General features: G+C 40.2%; 1 protein-coding gene across 2 annotated transcripts in view; it reads left to right on the plus strand.

The window, feature by feature from the left end:
- Nucleotides 1-3,073: 3,073 nt before the first annotated feature.
- PTAR1 (protein prenyltransferase alpha subunit repeat containing 1) overlaps nt 3,074-17,921 on the plus strand; it is a 35,485-nt gene continuing 20,637 nt past the window's right edge. Inside the window, exons 1-4 of one of the 2 annotated variants that reach the window (XM_068666481.1) lie at nt 3,074-3,287; nt 7,786-7,955; nt 12,804-12,870; nt 17,466-17,570. In XM_068666481.1, the coding sequence (XP_068522582.1) occupies nt 3,202-3,287; nt 7,786-7,955; nt 12,804-12,870; nt 17,466-17,570 (428 nt within the window). In that variant the 5' untranslated portion in view covers nt 3,074-3,201. Of the gene's footprint in view, nt 3,288-4,352; nt 6,555-7,785; nt 7,956-12,803; nt 12,871-17,465; nt 17,571-17,921 lie in introns of those variants that run through there. The other variant, XM_068666482.1, reaches the window with a different exon arrangement.

Genomic DNA, 17,921 nt, shown 5'->3' on the forward strand with positions numbered 1-17,921 from the left:
AGTTAGTTTCTCACATAGTGATGAAGCGCTGACGGCATTAAACTAGGATGCTACTTAGTGTCTTGGCTAACTATGGTTCATTGTGCAAATTAACTAAAGCAAGAAGCCTTGGGCCCCTTACCAAGACCAGTCTGCTAATAAGAGTGTGAGCTTGTCTTAAGAAACTGTTAGAAGCTGATCCTGCGAATGGACAAGAGCCAAGGAGTCTGCACAGAGACAAGAGGTCAGGTAGCGGTGAAGAGGAAGAATCATCAGTCTTCATCCCCACAACCCCCAACAACCACCACCAGGATACACTGCGCAAAGCGCAGATGGGAGGAGTTTATGGAAATGACTCCTTGGAATTAATTTTAATACGAAGTGGGGACAGGTTATGAATATGTATAGGTGTATTGTGAAACTTCATGCATATGTAACAATTCACTGCATATAACCAAGGCAAGTTGCCGCGTCAGGTGCACACAACTTTGGCGGGACTACCCCCTGTGCTGCCCAGCACTGAATAAATACACCTCCTGTACTATCTGACTGATCGTGGAGTCCATTTTCTGCAAGTCAACACCACAGTTCTTACAGTGTTCAAAAAATCATTATAATAAAACACAATTTATTGTAGCTAAAGCATTATATTGGCATATTAAATTTTGACTCAGCACTAAATTAGGATAAATTTTTCATACAAATTATCTGGTTTTGTTGCAAGGAAGAAGCAATTGACAATATCTGAGTAACACAATTACAATCTGACCTCCAGTGTAAACTACTAACTAGCTAATATAAGAAAATGACAAACAACAAACTTTCTCCACATATATTACAAAGAAAGTAATGCTTTTTATTATTTCTCATTTTTATTATTTCTCTCTATTATTTATCATTTTTCTCTGATAAAAAACAACATCATCTTCGGAAAAAAATTAAATGAAGGTTATGTATTTCAAACAAGTGAGGCAGGAAAACTAGGGAAAAAAAAAAAAAAAAAAAAAAAAAAAACAATCAAATAAAAACAAGGCAAGGCATAAAACCAAATAAAACATGCAATGTGACTTTAACAGCCTTTATTAACCCACAAAAACTGCTTCTTTCCCATATAATTTCTCTAAAATATTCTGCTTCATTCAGCACCAGAACTCTATTGGTAGAACAAGAAAATGATGTTACATTGTAAAGAAGGTATTTGCCCTTACAAATGTCAGCTTCACAAAGTTTGCCATTTGAGAGATTTTTCCAAAATTGTTTCCTATCAATATTGCTATAACAGATAATGTAGTCTCCTGCGCCTCTGTAACCTCTCCTTTTGTCAAGGCTGAGAAGACTACTCAAATGAGAAGTGTTCTGAAGCACACTGCTGGGTATATTTGAAAACGTGGGGTGGGGGGATGAGGGTGGGGAAGGAGGTAAGGGAAAAAAAAGTGAGAACACTGTTTCAGTATTAACAAACAATGACATTAGCAGGATTCAGAAATATACACGACTGTTGAGGAACATTTTCTTCAAAAAATAATGTCAAGCACTGAGAACTAAGTATATTTCCTATGTTACTATTAAACTGCAGAAGGACTTTTTATCAGGGAATGAAGTGATAAGAGGAGGGGTAGTGGCTTTAAACTAAAAGAGAGGTGATTTAGATTAGACATTAGGAAGAAATTATTTACTGTGAGGGTGGTGAGGCCCTGGCACAGGGTGCCCAGAGAAGCTGTGGATGCCCCATCCCTGGAGGCGTTCAAGGCCAAGCTGGATGGGGCTTTGGGCAATCTGTTCTAGTGGGTGGCATCCCTACTAGATCATCCCCGTGTGATCTTCAAAGTCCTCTGCAACCCAACCCATTTTGTGATTCATCCTGTGATTCTAAATCCTTCAAAATAAAATAATTTGAAGTAATAAATAATAATTCCAAATAATAAAATAAAATAATTAAAAAAAAAAAAAAAAAAAAAAAAAACAAGGAAATTGGATTTTCATCCTTGTTCTTTTTATATATATATATATATATATATATATATATTTTTTTTATAGAACCATGTTCTATATATATTTAGAAAGTTCGACGTTTGGGTGTGCATGTTGGTAGAGCAAAGACTCCCCATGCACCCAGCACTGTTTACTTGCATTTTATAAATATTACCAAATTCAGATCGAGTTGTATCTTCATTTATAGCATAATCACTGAAAACCTGATTTAACAAGACATAATTTTAAGCAATACAGCACCCACTAGTAGTGCATCACCCAAAATGGACATAAGTGTGTTAAACCGAGGGGGCTTCCCAAACAGGCTGTTGCACCACCTCGGTTAATCTCTGTTCGAGTAGTGCCAGAGAGTAGCTGGCAGGCTTGTCAGGGAACGATGGACAGGGTTGAGGAGCAAAGTGCCTGGAGTGATGTGACAGGAGTGAATCCCCCAGGTCAACAAAATAGGGTTCACCTGCAGCATTTGCACGAATGTAAGCAATGCACCAAAATGGAGAAATGCCTCAAGGCAGTTTGTGGGGGGTCAGGACGGTGTGAGCTGGAGCTGTGTGTGCAGCTGCAAGGCTGGGATCTTCCTGGGGGCACAGAGGTGCGGTGGGAGGTGAGGGCTGCAGTGAAGGCTCTTCGGGAGAGGCAGGCTGGGACGATGAGGAGGTGGGGTTGCCCTTTCTCGTGAGAGGAAAAATATTACAGCAGGCTTTTAAGCATCCATAAGCACTTAAAATATTATTTCAGGGAGTCAGTGGAAAGCAACATAGAAAGCAGTAAGCTGTCTGTTAGCAATTGCTGCAGAAGATGTCTCTGACACGTTCATTTTGGCTTTTAACCCTGCACTCCCATCAGCGCCTTGTGTCACTTGGTGTGGGGACACCCTCGCTAAAACGCGTGGGCACACAGTCAGCGTTTCTCAGGGGGGACATCCACCTCCCCGTGCCTCACACCGCCCTGACAGAGCTCCTTGTCTACAAATGTCTCCGCCTGCGCTGCTCTCTGCCCTCAGGACACGGCCGCGTCCCCTCCACGCCCCCCCAGCAGCCGGGGCCGGGCCCCTGCGGGCGGCGCCGTCCCCTCGGCCGCCACCAGCCGCCGGGGGGCGCCGAGCCGGGGCCGCCCCAGCCGCACGGCGGCCCCGCGTTGCCCCGGAAGAGCTCGGCTGGGCTCGGCACGGCACGGCAGGGCCCGGCACGGCTCTGCTGGGCTGTGCTGTGCTGGGCTGGGCTGGGCTGGAAGATGGCCGAGTCCCCGGAGGAGGTGGCGGTGCTGGTGCAGCGGGTGGTGAAGGACATCCGCAACGCCTTCGCGCGGAACCCGCACATGTGAGCGGCGCCGCCGGGACGGGCACGGGCAGGGGCTGGGCACGGGGCTGGGCACGGGGCTGCGGAGGGACCGGGGGCCCGTAGCTAAGCGCCGGGCTCTGCCCTGGGGTCTCGCTGCGAGGCGGGGAGCCGTGGGGGGCTGCAGGCAGGCGGTGTTTGTGAATGGACGCCCGGAGCCTCTTCGGTCCCGCACTGCTTCTCCAAAATGCCTCAGCGGTGGCAAGCCTGTGTTTTGGGAGAACACGCTGCTGCTGCTGCTGCTGCTGCTGCTGCTGCTCTTCCCTTCCGTGCAGTCCAGGGGATGAAAGTAGGTTACAAGAGCCATGTGCCGCCAGACCGATGCGCTGTGTCATGCCCGGAGCGAGCAGGGACGGGCTGGGTGCCGCTCCCCCGAGGCGGGCAGGGGGAGGTCAGCCCGCCCGGCTCCTGGGACACAGCTCCCGTGGGGATAAAACAGGCGCCAGGCCCTTGGCTGCAGGCCTCCTGCCTCCGGAGCAGCGGGTTGCAGCCCCAGTGGGCATAGACCTGACGCCCTGCCCTGCCTTCCTCCTGTGCGCCGAGGTGGTCGTGGTCCTTTGCAGTCCCTGGCAAACATTGTCCTCTTCAACTGAGCGTCCCCTTGGTGCCACAGATCCAGCTTCGAATTCCTTAAATCTGGCTCCGCAGAGAGTAAGTGGCTTGCCCAGTGCACAGTGTTCATTCAGGACCTCATACTTTTGTCCCCAACTCTGATCACTCTTACAGTGTTTGTTGTCCCATGCCTCTGACACTTTGTTCACTTGCCCCCATTGCTTCTGTCGGAAGCAGGCTCCATGCTTTCTAGGGTTTAAACAGGGTGTTGTCTCTGGTGAACAATAAAAACACGTAAAAGTTCAATTTTGGGCTAACTAGAATGTTTTTCTTTCTCTTTTATTTATTTATTTTAAATTAGATTTGGAGCAAGCTTTCATAAAGCTGTGAAGTTTACTGGAGGATACTTTTACCCAGTCCCTACAAGGATAGGTCCTGATAAAATCATTGGCATGGGTTGTCCCACTGGAACTGATGGATGCCAACACTGAACAGATCAGTGCATGCTTTCTTTATCAACTTTGCTTTTCTTATGCATGTGAGGTCAAACAGAATATAAGATTCACTTGTCAAAAAAGTACCCGAGTTGTGGGTGTAATTGGGAAGCTAAACTCTTAGATGGTAGCCCAGCATTTGTGTGTGAAATCTGAGGTGCTGTCTAGTTCGCAGACAATGATTTATACAGTTCAGTTTGGATCACTTTTTCTGACTCAATTCACCATGTTCTTACTGTGTTTAAAAAACACTCTTCATTTTATGAGATTCAGAACTCTAAATCGAGGCATTTTTTGGTATGATTGCAAATTTCTCTGCTGGGGACTGAGAAAGAAGTTTTCTTTGTTAAGTCCTTACTGATGTGAAACTCATCTTGCTGCTGCCAGAGCTCAGCAGATGGTTGCACGTAACTTCTCCAGTCTCCATGCAGGTTAAAGAAGCTCTGTAATGACAGGCCTTCAGTGACAACCTTGTTCAAATCATCCACTGAGTTCTAGCAGCTTCCATCGTGTGTTTTAGGAATGTGAGTTACCATGATACATTGATCACCTGTAAATCCCAAGGTAATTCATGCAGATTTTGGAACATGACCGGAGTACTTGCTTTTAGGAAAAGAATTGCAAGTACACCAAAAAATCATAAAATTCACCAGACAATAATGGAAAACCAGAGAATTTAGGGAGTGAAATGTTGCTTTCACAGTAGGTCATGCTTCAGGTGACAGCAAAGAACAGCAGCCCTCAACTGCTGTTTCCTTTGGTATTGTGAGCAGCTTGTATCCTGACCTAAACGTGGGCATCCTCCGTCCTGCAGCTGGCTTGTGCAGTCATGTTGATATGACCGAGCCCACTCCTGGGCCAGATCGATTCAGCAGGGGTAAGTGCCAGGTCCCGCTCTGGGGTCACAGGAACCCCAGAAGAGCTGGTGGTTGGATATGAGGATCTTTTAAGTTCTTTTCCAACCTGGATGATCCTACAATTCTGTGACCGGAGGCTGTCTGCAGAAGATTAGGGGTATTTCAGTCATTTACTTTTACAAGCGCTAATTGGGTCACTGGTGCCTGCACATGAGTCCTGCTGCAGAAGCTTTTTTTTGGGGGGATGTATGATGGAGCAAAGGCTGCCGGAGTTCTCAAGCAGTGCCTGTTGGACTGACAAAATGAACGGCCTGCCCTCTTACTTGCTCCTTTTGCAGACCAGAGGGGCCTTCAGGAGCAGCCAGCTGGAAAAGGTGGTGGTTTGTATGGATTGTTTTGGCCGCAAGTTAGGCACCCTGTCGTGGATAAATCTGCTCTTCTGGTATTTTAAAGTATAAATTCTGTTCCCTCTCAGGAACTGAATGCCACATATGGTTTCTGAACCACCCAGGTCATCAGAAGCAATACCAGGGTGTTGTAGACAGCATCTCTACCAGATGACAAGTCCTGGTTTGCATCTTGGGAAAACCAAGCAGTTACCAGATACACCACTTCTTGTGTTGCATTGTATCTTCACAATTTTCGTTGTGCCATGGTATGGTCCTCTGCCTCTTGGCTTGCTGAGCATGACCCCAGAGTTGGGGTGTTTGGTTTGTTGGGGTGTTTGCAAACCCTACCTGTCTGTCATTGTGGCATCTTCAATGCAGCGTTGTGAAATTTAGCTTTCCCAATCAGACCTTTTTTACTTGGTAAGGACAGAAGGTGTGGGTGTGCGGTTCTCTGTTTTTTTGTTTTTTCCCCTTGCTCTTTATCTTTGGTGTACTGTCTATAGGCATTAGCTGGTAAATTTTAGTGGTTATTCACAGAGCTAATTAGCAAAGCTGCAGAGAACTGTATCTTTCTTGCAGCTGAGGCCCCATGTGTCCCAGTATGCAAGGCCAGACAAAGTTTGACCGAGGACTGTACGTTTAAGATTCATAAATGAAATGGAGCCAGCAGTAAGTACCAAATTTAGGCTATAAGGCACCCTCTTGAAAGCAGCAGTCTGGAGTGACATTGTAGGTCTAATCTGACTAGCTTTGTGAAAACCTTAACTTGTTTTTTCAGTGGAGCAGCAAGCATTAAAATCTTTTTTTTTTTTTTTTTTTGATATTTATTGCTTATGGTGTAGTGGGCAGTAAAATACAGAGTTTTCCTCTTCTGTTCCCAGGTGACGAGAGATGGGTAGGGGACGTGGCTGTGCATTTGGAGACAGAGCCAAGCTATTTGGGGATGTCTTCCCTTAGGTTACTTGTGCTCTTCGTGGCTTGTTGCAGTCTGACAGAACAAATCAGTTTCCTGAAAAAGCAGATATACTTGTTCTTTAACAAGCTCGTGGTGTCACTTTTGCTTTTAGACACTGAACTAAATCAGCGCATTCAGATTATCCAGTAACAAAATTAGTTTAAGGTAACTGAGTTGAGGTTACAGGGTTGGAGGGTATATGTAGGCCTTGTACTGAGAAAATTTAAGGTGGTTCTGAAAACCACAGCAGATTTTTTTTTTCTTGCCTGAGACCTGAGGAGCTCCCTTCTCAGCAACAGACATTTTTCTATGAAACAGGGCATAAAGGCAAAATCATTCATAATAGCAAGTATATAATAATATTGCTTTTGGTCCAGGTGAGTGTGAATAATTGACAGTCTTGTTTGTTTTTAAGAAGCTGTTACGACCACTCTTCCAACACTCATGCACACTAAAAGCTGAGGAAAAAGGAAAAAATTATATCACCCCTTGAAACTAAAAAGCTTCTGATGCTGCTGCTGTGTTTGCTGGTATGAATTTTTGTGCCCATGTTTTATTTATTTGATTTTTTTTCTAGAGGCTTGGTTAATGTTGGTACTGTGAAAATACAAAGCAGGGACCTTGCCCATTCAAGATTTTTGAGAAAACCTGGTGTAACTTTTCTGGGTATGTTCAGAAAAGCCAGAATCACCAGAAGGAATCTTCTTAGATAGCATTTTAAAGATTTTGAATTCATTCTTGTTCATCCAGTCATGGATGAACATTACATTGAGGCTGTTCAGCATGTATTGAAGTGTTCCTGTTTTTCTGTTGCTACTGCACTGGGGAGCTAAAATAAAATTTTGTAGAGGCACTTAACCAAAACCACAGCTAGCTTTTATATTGTGTCTGAATAAATTGTGTGGTGATAAAATATGTTTAGGCTTTTTTTCTTTCCTCCCTCAACTTAAATCTTTATTTGCACTTTAAAACGTGTTTGAATCACTTATTACTGAGTTAATTTGCTGCATGACTGTGCAGAGGATGGCTTTCTCAAAACACATTTTATCATACCTGAAGTCTAGGAAGAAACAAGAGGGTGAGTTGAGAATAATGAGCACAGACTTCTGTAACGTCAGGGAAAAAGGTGATGAACTGGCAGGGAGCACTGCTTTTTGAGAAAAATAATTGGCAAATACTGCAAGTAAGTTTAATTATATTTCTTTCTGTTTGTTTGTTTGCTTGTTTTTAAAGAGATGAAATAGGATTAATACCCTGTCCTGAAGCCAGATATAACCGGAGCCCTATAGTCCTCGTAGAAAACAAGCTTGGTGTGGAGAGCTGGTGCGTCAAGTTTCTTTTGCCATATGTCCACAATAAACTTCTACTCTACAGACAAAGAAAACAATGGCTGAACAAAGATGGTAAGCTACCCAGATGTAGAATAGTATTTTACCTGATTTTAACACACATTTTTTATTTACCTTTTTTGGACGCTACACTGCCCCTTCTTGAAGGCAGCCTAACCTGCTCTGAAAGAATTGAGTGCAATGCTCAGGCTTTATGTTGTGCTTCATGGTGACACGAACAAGTTGTATTGCTGCAAATCCTTCCTCTCTTGCCACATTGGAAGGTTGAGAGGGAAGTGAGTTATTCCCATTTCTGTGTACAGAAGGAAGTATGCTCTGAGACAGAAGGGCAGTTATGGAGATGTGTGGATTTGAAGTAAGAAAGAAGTGCAATGTTTTTTGGACTTAGGGGTACCAGGAATCATGTGTCCAAACAACTTGGTAATTGTAAAACTGTTTCCTTTTTCCTTTTTTTGTTATTGTTGTTCTGTTTTTTAATTTGTTTTACTTGCGTGAAAAATACTTTTCTACGTATTGTCTATTTTGAATGCATGGTGTTTTTTTTCTAAAGATTTTTTTTTTAAAGAATTATAAGCAAGTGTGACATGGGATATTTGACTCTTTACAAAGTAACTTATTCTGTTTAAAACAAGAATGAAAAAGGGTAACTGTAGTTTAGGAAACTAATTTTTCTGTTTATGGCTTTAGGTCTCTTCTAAATGGCAGTCAGCTTAAAAATTTTTCTTCCTGTATGTTTCTCTCAGTTGGATTCAAATTTACTGGCACACTGCTCCTTTTAGGCAGGTTCTTGTGCTTTCTTGTGGTGACACCGTCTGTCTGGTGCATTCCTGTCTGTCCAGCAGGAATGGCAAGGGAGTTCTGACTGTTCAGAAAGCGTCCCTACTTTCCTCACAGATGAAGCATCTCAGAATCTCTTCTCTGAAAACACAGGCCAAAATTATGCATCAGAAAACAGGGGAAGTTTATATAAGTACCTGTTTGTCTATTGAATCTTGTTTGATTTTCTTCCTTTGAAGAGTAACTCCCTTCTCCTTTGTTTCTTTAATTATGAAAGCCAATGTCATGTGTTTGAGAAGAGATGACCGACAGTATTTTCACATCTTCTGAGCAACTCCTGTAAACCATGACCAGGACCTCACCTTGTTAGTAGCACGTTTAGAAGCAATGTACAGCTTACAGCATTTAGCATGCTGTGCCCTTAAAAGAGTCTCACGTTTGATAGGAAATTCTAGTGGAAACTGAACTACAGTGATGGAGGAAATGAAGGTAGAAGTCTTTCCCAGACGGACCTACACAATTGTTTTTAACATAGGTTAAGTAGTCATACAGTATCAAGAGACATTACCTTTTCTGTACATTTGAAATGTAATATCCTCAAGGATTTCCTTCTGAATTCTTTTTTGTAGGTAAGACTTCATAGTGAGAATTTGGCAAGGTAGCTGTTTTCTTTTGAACATAGTGAAAGTATAAATTTATTGCTGCTGCAAACCCAATTGGGTGTTCTACTGCTATTTGTAATAAATAATGGTTGCAAATACAGTCTCCCGTTACCTCTTCTGTGTTGTCTGAATTACCATAAGCCGTTTTAGGTAGAACGAAGAAGAACAGGGTCCCGATTAAGGTGTATGATTTCATCTGATACTCTTCTGGCAGGATCCTAGAAGAAGCCAGTCCTTAATAACTTACTGAGAGATGTTTAATTTTATCATGGCTTCTTTTGAAAGCTTGAATGTTTTCTGGGATCCAGGATCAAGAGTACTTTTTGCTATTGTTCTAGTTTAGAAGTCCCAGTTTGATAATATGTTTTTATCCTTTCTCCAAATTGTTTTAATATATGCATGTATATTATTTGTGCACATCAACAAGACAGTTGTCTGAAATTGCTACATATCTTCTCCTTATTCAGAGTATCATTGTGCACATTCCCAGAATATCCTTACTTCCCATAAACCTGCAAGTCCACTTCTAAAGCAGTGGAATTTTTTCTTCTAAATTCTTCTAATTTCTTTTCTTCTAAAACAGTGGAATCTTTTTTTTTTTTTTTTCTTCTGAAAAGCTCATTAGTGTGATACATGTACAGAAATAAAAATCTGGATACAGTCATATTTGAAAAGAAAACAAGCTAAAAATATACAGTCATTGTTGCCCTCTTGCATCTGAGGAAGCTTTTAATGTACAGAATGATACCTATTTTGTGAGCATCTGTGATGCTGTATTTTGATTAAAATGTATCCAGCAGAAAGTGCTTTTAAAATTTTAAATAAAAGACATGTTGAGTTTTTTTATTGACACAAAGAGAACTATCTGGCAACTCCTACCTATGTGTGCCAGATCTGTCACATGACATTGCATGGAAAAACTCAGAGGTTACTAAAATTGTGTCATTTGACATCTCTGGCTCAGAATTCGTATTTCGTGAAATCTACATCTGCTGTTTGTTACAGCAAATGTCAAAGTAAATTGGACTGAAATAAATGGTTATTGCTTGGAGACTTTCCTTTTGTCTGCTTCTTTCCTTTGATTATGTTCAGGATACGGTGATTTTTAATTTTTTTTTTCCAAACACTTCTGTAAAACAAAATGTTAGATAAGCTAGTGCTTAAATTGTGCATGTCTTGGTGCTGTTTCAAACCTTGGGCAATACCAGAATAATAACATTAATGTGAAATCATGACTGTAGGACAAACGATCTATATTCTTCTACGTGGAGTTATGTAGTCTCTGAAAACTGTTTCTTAAAAGAATTTGAAAGATCGATATAGGCTGTAATAAACTTCATTTAACATATCCTATATGTCATGGACTATATAATGATGGTACCTAATAATTACTAAAACAATTTATAAAATTCAACCCTAAAAAGTTCAGACTTTTTAATGTCCAAGTTCAGCAGTCTGTAATGATGTCTTTTGTCACAGTACTCTGTTGTTTCTCTCAGTTTCATCTTATCACACATTTTGCAGTCCCATTTACCTTTCACTTCTATAGCAAATACCATTTCCTCCTATAGCAAATAAAAAAGGTCCTGAAGGCAGATCTCCTTATTGCGCAGTCCTGGTGCCTTGACACTTCTGTGATTGAGCAGAAGCATTGGACCCTTTAGATACAGCCTGCAGACTTGTTTGCAAAGTGATAAGCAGCTGAAAATGAAATGCATGATAAGTGTCAGTCAACCTAGATCTGGCGGTTGAAACTCTTCACGATATGTTTTAAAAATTGTACTACGCCAGCAATCTGCTGGCAGTTTAGTTTAAATAGAAGGCAAGACTAAGATGGATGTGGCTCATGTCTAGGGGAAAAGCAAATACTAACATTTTGTATGGGGTTCCTTCTTTTCTGTTTGTGTTGTTGTATTTAATAAACACCAGCTGGGGAGAAGGTTTGTTGAACAGAGTAACAATGCAGTTACTTAAATATAGGAGAACCATTTTTGGTTTTTAGCGTTGGGTTGTGTTTAGCAGCAAAGGTAGTAATTGCTGGATTTTTTCCTTCAAGAAGCTCTCAGTTGCCCTATAGGAGGTATGTGAATTTGACATAAAGAAGATTTATGTTACCTTGCATAACATAGTGGGAAGTGATTATTAGCTGTTGACCCATTGCATTTTGGAAGGCAGGAAGTGTGTTACTATATGTTAGTATTGTTTATGACTCAAGGTAATAATAACAGAATAATTAGTGTTTAAATGTGCATATTGATGACACGTACAATCTATAGACTTTTGTAAAAGGTAGAATAACTGCTGATGTATTAAGAAGGTTAAATGGAAAGCGTAAATGAAACGACCATAGCTCACAATTTTACTTCATGTTTCTTCTTATACATCTGCTTTTGATTTGCTGAGTGTTGCCAATGCGACTTTTTGAGTGTACAATTAAAACCATAGCCAGCAAAACACTTACTAGGTGTTAAATTTTACATATGTGAGTAATCCTGAATATTTTATTGTGGACACTGGCAATTTATCCATGTAAAATTAAATAGGTGTTAAATGGGTGTTGAAGTACTTTGCTGTCTCAGAGATTGAATAAGTCAAAGAAAAAGCTGTGTACATTTAGGCATCATATAAAGAAAAGTGGTTGCACATCATAGGTGTGCTGCATGCCCCAGCAACAAATAGGTCTTTAAACAAAAAAAAATGTAATTAAAGTCAAAAACAAAAACAAAACAAAAGGGCAAAAAAGAGAAACATGAAAAAACAAATTCAGCTTAATTCTTTAATGTAATTTTTAAAATGTCACCATTAACAGCTCAGTTCAAAATTATCAATTCAAAATTATAACTTATAGGCAGGAGCTCATGAGGAGCACAAACTTGCTCTGTCAGACATAAGTGAACAAGTAGGTATGCAGTTATAAACAAAGCTATTCCACTTTTTCACACAGTTAAATAACAACTGACCTCTCTGAGAAACATCTTGGTTAAAATATAAATTAAGTAATTTTCCTGTCCATCTCTGAGAGCATATGATGTGTTTGAATCTGTCCATCTAGTTATTTATATCTCTATGTAGATATATCTGTATGTCTATCTATTCGTATGTATGTATACCATCTGTCTAGATAGATAAACAGGTAGCAGTCAGAAATTCCCCGCTGCAGACTTCTTAGATAAGAGTGGTTAACAATATAGAAGTCCACTATTTCAAATAGCCAAAAGGGAAGATATGGCTGATTTTGCTCCCTTTTAAATTAAGTTTTTTTTTCTTTTTCTTTTTTTTTTTTTTTTTTTCTGGAATGAGATATAGCAGCGTTTTGCAGAGGCAGGCATCCATAGATGTAGCAGCCATGGGAGGGAAGATGTTAAGAAGGGAAGAGGTGGGGGCTAAAGGGTTTCAGAAAGACCACTGCTCTTTGTGAACCATTGCTAATTTTTGTGTTTTCTTTTTCTTATACTCATTTTAGAGCTGGTGGATATCACGTGTACACTGCTGCTACTGAACCCAGACTTCACCACGGCTTGGAACGTGAGGTAGGTTGCCCTGAGCAAATGACATCAGAAAGACCTGGGCCTGAATATGCAAGTCAGCCATAAGCTCCGCTTTAAGTGGTAATTAATGACACAGCAACAGCTTCTCAGCGAAGGAGTGCTGAAGGAATGTTGAACATCTCTTTTATCCTGTATGCCTCACAGATAATTTCATACTGGTTTTGGTTTTTGTTTGTTTCATACAGACAAAGTTTACGCGGCTGCGCGTGAATACAGGAGTTAGGCCCCCCCCTCTTTTTTTTGGATGGGAGTCCCATTCGAACTGCCACTTCTCTTTTTGTCCATCAGTTGAGGCAGGCTTCAACTGAGTTGTAAACTTAGATGGACGTATCCTTTTTGCTGAATTGCATAGCACCCAACTGATGTCTGCTGTCTGATTTCATTGTTCCCATTTTACCATTCGTTCAATATTATACCTGAGTCCTTTTGAGCAAACTGATCAATTTAGTACCACTACCAGTGCAGCTTGTCAAAGCTGAATAGCCCTTAATATACTGCAAGAGAAGGGGAGGAAGTTGTATTCATAGCGTTGTGAAGCAGATAATTTTTGTGTAAATCCTGCAGGTGGGAGAATATTTTTCTGCATCCCAGGTAAGATATGACACAGTCTAAAAGGAATAATTTAAGAGTGGTTAGAGGGCTGCCAGGAAGTTGTTAGTGTCTAGGAGGGCTCTTGTTTAAAACAAGAAAAGAAAATCAAAAACACTTTTTGTTGTTAAACAAAAGTAGTAGTTCAATTTCAGTAGGAAAAAATGAACAAAATGACCTAGAAAGCTGTGGGTTGCTGTCAGCCCTATATATCACAAATTCATATATATGTTTTTTAACTGGTGATACAGTTCTGGAGGATTCTGCTGGCATCTGTCACTCTCTAGCATCTTGGATGTAAGAAAGGCAGGTGGAAGTGGTAGCAAAGGGCTTACTGTCTTGAAAATGTATACCCCCAAGTAGCTGTCAAGTAACAAAATGGAGTTATCAGCATGTATAAACACTAGAGCTATTAGAGTAATGTAATGTTGTTGTACATAAAACTGAATTCAGGTTTTTGCTTTGTCTTTTTTTTTTTGATGCAAATGTATCTATCCTTAACAGTCTGTGCATTTTTTTCTGCCTGACAGCTGAAAGAGTTTGTTCGGACATAGACGAGAGGGGTAGTTTAAAATTGCAAATGGAATAACAACATTAAGGAACGTAGGTGAAGATTGTCTCTTTTATGGCCTTTATGGTTTACCTCAGTGTGTAAAAAACTTGAGAGGATGTCTGTCCTCCTCTGATTTTTGGCGGGGTGGCCTGGTTGGTGGTTTGTCTTTGAAGCACTGTGTCTCATTCAGAGAGAGGGTGATGTCATACCAGCCATTCAGTAGCTGAGGGATTTGCCTCTGAGTGCTCTAGATGGGGTTCTGATGTGCCAAATCTACACCTGCCTTGGTTTAGGCTGCTGCTGGGCATTGGCCCTTTCAAAGGGTAGGCACTCAATGGCACAACCCAAACCAAAGCACATCACTTCAGCCTCCCTACTATGCTGTGTGGTTCCGATCTCAGCATACTACAGATCAAGGCAGGCAGACATGGATGATATATGTGGTCACAGAGTAGAAGACAGGCTATGTTCTGCACAGATACCGGAGATAAATTTGTACTGTGGATTATTATAGGCAGGGAACTAATTGTGTGGGACTTGCACTCTGCTTGCAGAACATGATGGATCGGCCGTGGGATGATTGTTTTCATCTTGCAGAGGATGTTTTTTGTGCCAGATTCATCGTATGCTCTTGACACACAAATTCCCTGTTTTATTTGGAGAGGAAAAAAAGCATCATAGATTCTGAGAAGCCTAAAATAAAAAGAATAAGAGTTATTTACTGAATAGAAGCCCTTTCTGCAGAGTACTTTGTGTACAATCTAATAAGTTTATCATTTTAGGCTGAGATAATATGTTTCCTACATTGTATTCTCTGCTGAGAGCTTCAGAGGTAGTGATTGACCCAACAGCACTGAATGTGGAGAGAATGTGGTTGTTTGAGAGTAGGAAAAGGAAATTGCTTCCTTGGAGAGGAGACAGGACTTGGCAGAGCAAGAAGACAAGTGGTGATGTGGAAGGCTAATGTGTATTTGAGCTCAAATGACCATCAAAGAAAATTGTATGTCGTTAGTGAAGCACAGGGGAACATAAAGCTTTAAATATGCTATCTGCTAGAACAGGTAATATAATACGTCTGTCTTGACTTTGGAGCTATTCGAAACAGCGTAATGTGCCTGCACAGGTTATTTTTTTTATTTATTTATTTTCATTAGAAGAAACTGGGAAGCTACAGAATGGCAGAGCCCATAACCTAAGCAGGGAGAACTGATTGAGAGCCAATTGTGTGGTGTAGGAACGCATGATAAAGGAGATGTGTCATTTCTTAGAACTCAGAGGGAAATTCCTGTCATACAGAATGAGCAACGAGGCATTTGCAGTTACTAATCATAACTTGCTTTATGTTTTTATGAGTTGAAAAATCTTTCAAGCTACTATGACCAAAATCTGTAAGTTATTACGAAAGAAATTGTCATAGGCATCATTGTTGTTGATATCGTTGCTTACATGTATGATTGATCAAATGTCAAAAGGCATCAGATAACAAGAAGCTCTGAAAGTTCAAATATTTTCCCATGAGATATCAGTGACTTCAAAGATGTCATTAAAGCATGAGGCAAGTGAAAAGCATTTCAGATTCTCTCTTACGGGAACTAGAATTCTGAAGGCTGAAGGGCTAACAATGGTTCATGTGGCAAAAAGTGAGCTGGAAGTTGTATATCCTAAATCTGGTATTTGCTTAAAGAGACTGAAAGAGGTTTATTTGGAGTTTATATTAATGTAGTCATACCTATGGTTGAAGTCGCTTACTTATGAATGAGGGTATCTCTTGAATGTAAATCTGTGAAGCTAAAAACTGTTTTTCTACGACAGCAGAAAATTTAAATCTTGCCTGTGATGTTCCTCAACTTTGCAAAACTCAGAACAAATTTAAGAGTAAATATGTTTGAGCCTATTTATTTACAGTTAATACTTTAGGATAGAAAGGGCAATATCCCCATGAGGAGTCTACATCTTGGAAGGTTGCTGTCCTGGTAATCCATATCTAATCTAAACCTGTACATGTTGCTTTTTTTTTTTTTAATGCTGGACTGATCTAAACTGCTCTTTCTCTGTCCGTGTACATGCTTTTTACCAAAATGTCACCTTTTGCATAGCAATAATAGACTAGTTCTTCCACCTGCCACGGTGTTGCCATGCTATGTTCTGTTTCACACCACAGAGATGTTTTACTTGGTACGTAGGAGTTGTTTTCATAGTGTATTTCTTTCCCATCCCACCAGGATTTTTTTGTTTGCTTTTTTTTTTCCTATGCCCTTTGCCGACTATCACTCCTCTTGCTTAACCTGGTGCCACGCATATGATTGTGATAAACAACATCATTTAAAAACAAACAAATGAACAAAAAGCCAAAATTGCTACAGCTTTATGCACGCTGATGTTCTGGAAGAGGCATGTTTCCTGAAATCAAATGGCAATTTTGGATCATACCGTATCTTAACTTCAAAGCAGCTATCTAATAAGTAGATTGGAGAATAGGAGATGGAAGCTAATGTTCTTGGAGTAACCAGTGACAGGGTGATGTCTACAAACATGCTTGAGAGGGGCAGGAAGAGTTGTAAATCTGGAAAGGCAAACAGGGTGTGGAGCAGGGAATTCTGTGCAAAGAAGGCAAAAAAAGTAAAATACAGACTTTCACTCTGCTATATCTGTTGAAGGGGTGTTCTGGGAAGGCTTTTGTTAGCTGAACAGTAAGTTTTGTTAGGGTAAATTCTTTTTTTTTTTTTTTTTTTTTTTCAACTAGAAGGTGTTTTATCTATGAATAAATGTAGTGATTTCTGCCTTTCTGGTGAGTTTGAAAAATATTTTACACACAGAGAATATTCCTCCCTTCCTTCTAAATTTAGGAATCAGTGATACTGTATCTTGAGACATATTTAAAAATTGCGTGTGAAAATAAGATGGGGGGGGAAGCTGTGTGGAAGAGTGACTATATTTTCAGATATACAAAATAATCTGAAGGCCTAATTTCAAGAAAGGTAACTCTATTGGCAGTCCTTGAATCAAAATAAAAAGAAGCAACTTATGTTATTAATACTCTTCTAGAGTGTGCAGATAAAAGCAACATTACTGTTAATAGGCATTATATGTAGCCCAAACTCCTTGGCTTTCTGATTAGTAACAGAAAATGTGATAGAGGCCACACCCAAAAATACAGTTGTTTCAGTGTTTTTTGTTGGTGGTTGTTAGAATTGGGAACCAACAGATAGAATGTATTAAGATAAACTTATTTGATTTGGATTTATTTTGTTGGGCCTGGCTGAATAGTGATGCCCATATATAACCAAGTGGAATGGGTCAATCCACCAAAGCCTTTGAATTTGACAGTGAAATTGTACTTTAATGCAAACAAATGCCATGCTGTTTGTTGTTGGGATTTGCGTTTTGTTTTCAGGTTACATCTTTTATTCATACAAATTTATTTTATCTTTTGTAGGAAAGAATTAATACTATCTGGCACTTTAAATCCACTTAAAGATTTGCATCTTGGAAAACTGGCGTTAACCAAGTTTCCAAAGAGTCCAGAAACGTGGATTCATAGGTTTGTGTCCCTTGCTTTCTGTTGCTTTCCCAAACTTAAACACTCTTCCTAGGTGTTTTTGTTTTGTTTTGTTTTCTTCTGCGAGTGAGTTAAGCAGAGTGCTGGATGGAAGAGGACAACTAGAAATACAGCAGATTCTTTGAGCCAGTCACTGTAAAATTCAGTAAATTCAGTGCTTTAGCTTTTGAAGATGCTTCCCTTATTCTACACTTAGAACTACAATCATATGCCACATGATATACACAAAATATACAATCATATGCCAATGTATGGCATATTTTTTAATGAGCTTTGGAGATGGGATCATTTTTCCTAAGGGTTTATCATGTCTTGCAGGACCTAAAATGATCA

Source organism: Anas acuta, chromosome Z (genome assembly GCF_963932015.1).
Source record: "Anas acuta chromosome Z, bAnaAcu1.1, whole genome shotgun sequence".
Lineage (NCBI taxonomy): Eukaryota > Metazoa > Chordata > Aves > Anseriformes > Anatidae > Anas > Anas acuta.